Here is a 5,052-nt window from a genome sequence, read left to right on the forward strand (position 1 = left end):
CCCCCCGCACTGCTGGACACGCTTCTCCTGATGCAGCCCAGAGTACGGTTGGCCTTCTGGGCTGCCAGCGCACATTGCTGGCTCATGTCCAGCTTTTCATCCACCAGCACCCCCAAGTCCCTCTCGGCCCTCTCATAGCTGCTAACAACCCAAGGCTCCCTGTACATTACAGCTGACTTGGATCTCATTACTTAGGTGTAAGAAGCAGAAAAAAACAATGTTGCTTACACAGGTCTGCCATTTCCCTCCCTTGCAATAACTGATTGATACGCTTTGAGTTCCTGGCAGAAAGACAGTCATAAGAAAGAGACAAGATGTGCATGGCCATATGCAACCAACAGATTATGTAACATCTTTTCATACGTATGGCACACAGTGTGCATGTAAAAAAACCCAAAAGATTGCATGAAACTAATGAGGGGAAGATTTACTACAATTTTTCTCTTTTTCTTCCCATCGTCTGTTTCCTTACTCCTAACACCCCTCCTGGGACGTCTTGAAATAACTTTGGGGCGGAGGGGGGTTTCTAACAAATCCCCCTTGTTCAACTACTTCTCAAGTCTTTTATGTAAAAAATGCTACTTGCAGCTAATTGCAGCTTGCATACTTCTAGCTATTTTGGAAGCTAGAAAAGAACGTTGCCGTAGGTTTGCTAGAAGGCTGACAGTAACTACCCAGGAGATTTTCTTTAATAGTCATAAATATAAAAAGAGGACCCATAGTGGTTACTCCTCAGGACAAAAAGAGGAGTTCTAGCCTATCTCTGAAGCACAGTGGCTTAAATACTAATAGAGAACAATTAAATCTATCAGCATCTGCAGGCAATTTTCACAGAAAATGCACAGAGGGGGTAACCTATGGGCAAGAAAACAGAGGGCGGCTAAGACTAGTATCTTCAAAGCCATATCCTTGTATTTCTGTTTAGGTTACTAAATTCATGTCACCCAATTTTAAAAGGTACTGACCACCCAGTACTTGGAAGGAAAACAACAGAATTTGCAATGACCTGGTTCCTCTCAAAAGCACATCTGTATTTAGATATCTGAATACAGAATTCAAGAGCCTAAATTTGGGCACCAAAAATTTGACAATATTATCGGCGCTAATTGCACAAGACTATTGCTATTCGCGACTAACTGCCATGGAAGATAACCATTTTAGGTGGGGTGGTATCAGCCTCCATGGAGCTGCTTTGCAACAGGATACAGATTTTGCACTAAGTGCCATAAAGACTTTGTAACAGCACCTGCTAAGAGGTCTTTGAGTTATATGACCTAAGAAATATGCTGTATTTGCACTATATTTTTTGTCATATTCTGTAACATTACAGTTTGACATGGATATGGCACATTCATCCTCAAATGCAGCGAATGAAAACTTACCAAGGGATGTAAAGGGCAGGGTAACGTCTTGGGACCAAAGATCTGCAGTATGTAAGCATGAAGGATCCCTGCAATCAAAACGATGGAAAAAATTGCATTCTGGAAGTATTATGCTAAGTTTTGGTAATGCTAGCTAGCCTCCACAGTGAGAATATGAAGCTCTCATATGTAATCTCCAGCTCTTATACATGTAAATTAAAAGCAAACAATGTAAATAAGATCCAGAGGTCTGTCTTACAAGGATGAAAGTAACAGCACAGCTTTGTTTGTAATTCCCAGGACGCTTTTAGCATTATGAATAAAAGAATACAAACAAGCTCAGGACTGATGCTGTATTAAAAGAGCCTTAGAAGTTGAATTTCAAATGACTACTTTAAGAAGCAGGTTACTGAGCTAAGCGAAAGCACTTCTCACCGTCTGAAAGTTTCCTTTTCCACGAAGCTTTCACTAGCATCTCTAGCTGCAGTCTCCCTGCATGGAAAAAGGTATCGCTGTCAAAATCACAGTAAAAGCCGTGCCAGTAGGATTGCTACATTTCACATTTTTAGAAGATAAACTTTTTTTTTAAGCAGAGTGCAATGGCATCCACATTCCAATAGTGAAGAAAAGGCATTGTAAAATTGTTATAAGAGTTCACTAAAGAAAGTCTGTTAGAGTTGGAGTGAATTTAGACTACTGCAGTAATGGATATCTTTGGGAAATAAAGGACTAGACTCATTATGAATACCGGGTAGTCACAAAGATGGACAAAAGACAATAAACTACTACTTTAGACAACTAATGCCATTGCAATCTTCCTTCTGGTTTCTCACACAACAGTGCTTCTATTAGGTTCTTCAGACCAGCTTCTTAGGTTATTAGGTGCTTTTTAGCCTGTATGTCACCTATTAGCATCAGGTGACTACCACAACATAAATTCTCGCCTTTTCCAGGTTTGGACCGGTATCTTTTCTCAGGCACTGTAAATTCTTAGAGTACAGTGGTATTTGATGAAAGAATGGAAATGGATCATTGGTTAATTTCAAAAAATCAGCTAGACTCATTTTAAGTGTGAGCATTGAGACATGTGGAAGGGTTCCAGAGAAGTAAAAACTTGCTGAATTTAATGTTGACCTTCTGTAGAAATGCTCCATTACCACCAGCAGCTCTGCTATTCCACCTATTTCTACACACAAACCCCCTTGCTAAGCATGCTTGAAGCATACAAAGTGCTGTCTTTTTTTATTACACAAAACCTTCTTCCTCTATGTCAGGCTTTTTGTGACAACCTCAGCTTTGGAATAGACAAAAAAAAAAGATTTTATAGTAAATGGCAGTTGCCATTTGGCATCTTATATTCTTATATAGTAACTTTGGATACAGCACAACTTCTAACTAAGGCACTGGGAACAAAAGAAAAAAAAATAATTGAGCTTCATCTCAGTTTTCATAGGAGACAATCGACAAAATCTTAGCTCTGCAGAAGCTACCTAGAAGCAGCATCTTGTTTCATCTTTCCATATACCACTCGTGTATCTTTATTAGTAAAGGTCCTCTATTTAATTAATAAAGTATCTATTTAAAAGGAAATTCATTAACTTCTACAGACTTCAGCAATGTCCTGTGGATGTCATTACCACATTTTTCTTTACAGAAAATGCCAAGGTGATGAATGCCTTTTGGTAATCCTTCTCACTTGTTTAACACCAATTCTGTGGTACATAGAAACACGAGCTTTGGAGGTTAAGAACATGAGCCTGATCAATTAATCTTATATGCCACTGCTTCGTTGATCTACCTCAGAATTTTGATCTGCAAGGAACTTCTAGTCTTTACTAGAACATGAACAATTGTTTTCTTCCCAATTTTTAAATCCATTTTGCACAACTCTCTCTTTATTTCTCAAAATATCGTCTGTATGATAATACTGTATTCACTCGATCAACATCTGTATCTGTGTTGTCCGTGACCTTCTCAGAAAGGTGATTTCTCACCTCTTGCAAGGATCTGATCGCAGGGTGAAGACAGCAGCGCATCCTCTACTTACACCATCTCTGTGTAGAAGGATGTAAAAGGACAACATCAGAACTAGCACTACCAACAGCACCGATAGTCACATACTTTGAAAGACAGCTTTGTTTATTGAGGTATGATTACGTGTAGGATTCTCCCACCCCCATTTCAGCTCGGCAAGAGAACACTGTTGCAAGGGAGAAAAATTCTCTTAAAATCCATGTGTTCTGAACCATAAAAGCTTGCAACCATACATAGAAAAAAACAGTTTCTCCCACTGCCACCACAAACAGAGAACATCGGCAATAATCATATAGTACAGGCTGGCAAAGGACACTGTTGACTGTCATGCCATAGACTCTGTCTATGACAGGCAAAGTCAAGGTAGGAAGAGGTAGTGCATTTACTGCTTAAAAAATCAGTCAGACAGACCACCTTCTGTGTATGAATCCTTTTTCCCGTTGTGAAACAGAAACTTCTGTATTTAAGCTGTCAAAAATTTGCATGCTGGTTAACAGGCAGATCTTTTGTTCCATAAAAATGCCTGGGAAAAGCACAAAAGCCCAGAATACCTAGGATGTTGGGACCGATGTGATTTTGTTCCACCAGTACATATTATGGGAGAAGCCTCATGGTTTAAATAAATGTCATCCTAATCAAAGTCCATGAATTGTATTTTCCTTTATGAAGCATCCTTCTGTTCCGGATTAGAAACATCAGAGTTTGTGCTGTATTGATTTTTCAACTTCATGTACCGCTGTCATTATCATTTGTTCGGTAAAAAAAAAATTGCCTGCTTCAACAATGAGAGAAGGGATATTTACATAAAGCAGAAAAAGAAGAAAGGTGTTCTAAATGAAAATAAAAGCAGAAACGCCAGAAAGCCAGCAATGAGGGCAAATGGTGTAGATGTCTTCTACTTCCCCTACCAGCTAAAGCATCTGAGGAACCTAGCAAACAACAGAATCTTTGGAAGCTTTGAGATTATCTCAAGCTTACCCATAAAGCCAACCTTCTTGCAAAAAGGCATCCTATACTACTCCTGAAGCATGTGAATGGCCAGGTCCTAGTTTTAGAAGGCAATACAAGTGCATAGCATACATGAGAAATCATAGTATATTACTCTTACATGGTATTCCTCACAGTTGCTAAAGGTGATTTTCTCCCACCATTGCTGCCACCCTTGCCAAGATCCACAACGGGAATGTCATTGTCTGAGTTTGTTAATTCTTGAAGAATCCTCTTTAGATCCTGCAATGGTTCTTCCTTCAAGATGCCTGGCTTGGAGGGCATCTGAAATAAAATAATTCAATTACAAAGTATTTACAAAGGCACTCTCTTTTTCAATTCTCAGCTATGCTCATCCAAAGGCCGATGTTTCTCCCCCTCTGCTCTTGTCTTACCAGTTAGAAACCAGGTGGATTTTTTTACAATTTTAGTTAAGAAGCGTTGGAGGCTAGATCATGGTAACTTGAAGACTGTCAAAAATGCTCTCTGAATATGATTGCCTCTTACCTGGAAAGTTATCTGACAAACGTGTAAAGCAGCTAAATATGATTGAGGAGAACATGGGTAACATCTGCGTTTTGAATAAATGTTGTAAAAAAGTTACGAGTACTGTTTCAAGGTCAAAAACATTAAAATAAGCCTTTAATTAAGAAAGCTCTTCCCCCCCCCA

General features: G+C 39.2%; 1 protein-coding gene across 1 annotated transcript in view; it reads right to left on the reverse strand.

Annotated features, from left to right (window-relative positions):
* The window catches only part of CCDC158 (coiled-coil domain containing 158), a 29,535-nt gene that overhangs the window by 5,086 nt on the left and 19,397 nt on the right, over positions 1 to 5,052 (reverse strand). The window contains exons 16-17 of the mRNA XM_035896961.1: positions 4,504 to 4,667; positions 1,383 to 1,450 (exon numbers count right to left, since the gene is read on the reverse strand). Coding sequence (XP_035752854.1) covers positions 1,383 to 1,450; positions 4,504 to 4,667 — 232 coding nt within the window. The remainder of the gene's footprint in view (positions 1 to 1,382; positions 1,451 to 4,503; positions 4,668 to 5,052) is intronic.

Source organism: Egretta garzetta, unplaced genomic scaffold, assembly GCF_000687185.1.
Source record: "Egretta garzetta isolate BGI_Z169 unplaced genomic scaffold, ASM68718v1 scaffold77, whole genome shotgun sequence".
Lineage (NCBI taxonomy): Eukaryota > Metazoa > Chordata > Aves > Pelecaniformes > Ardeidae > Egretta > Egretta garzetta.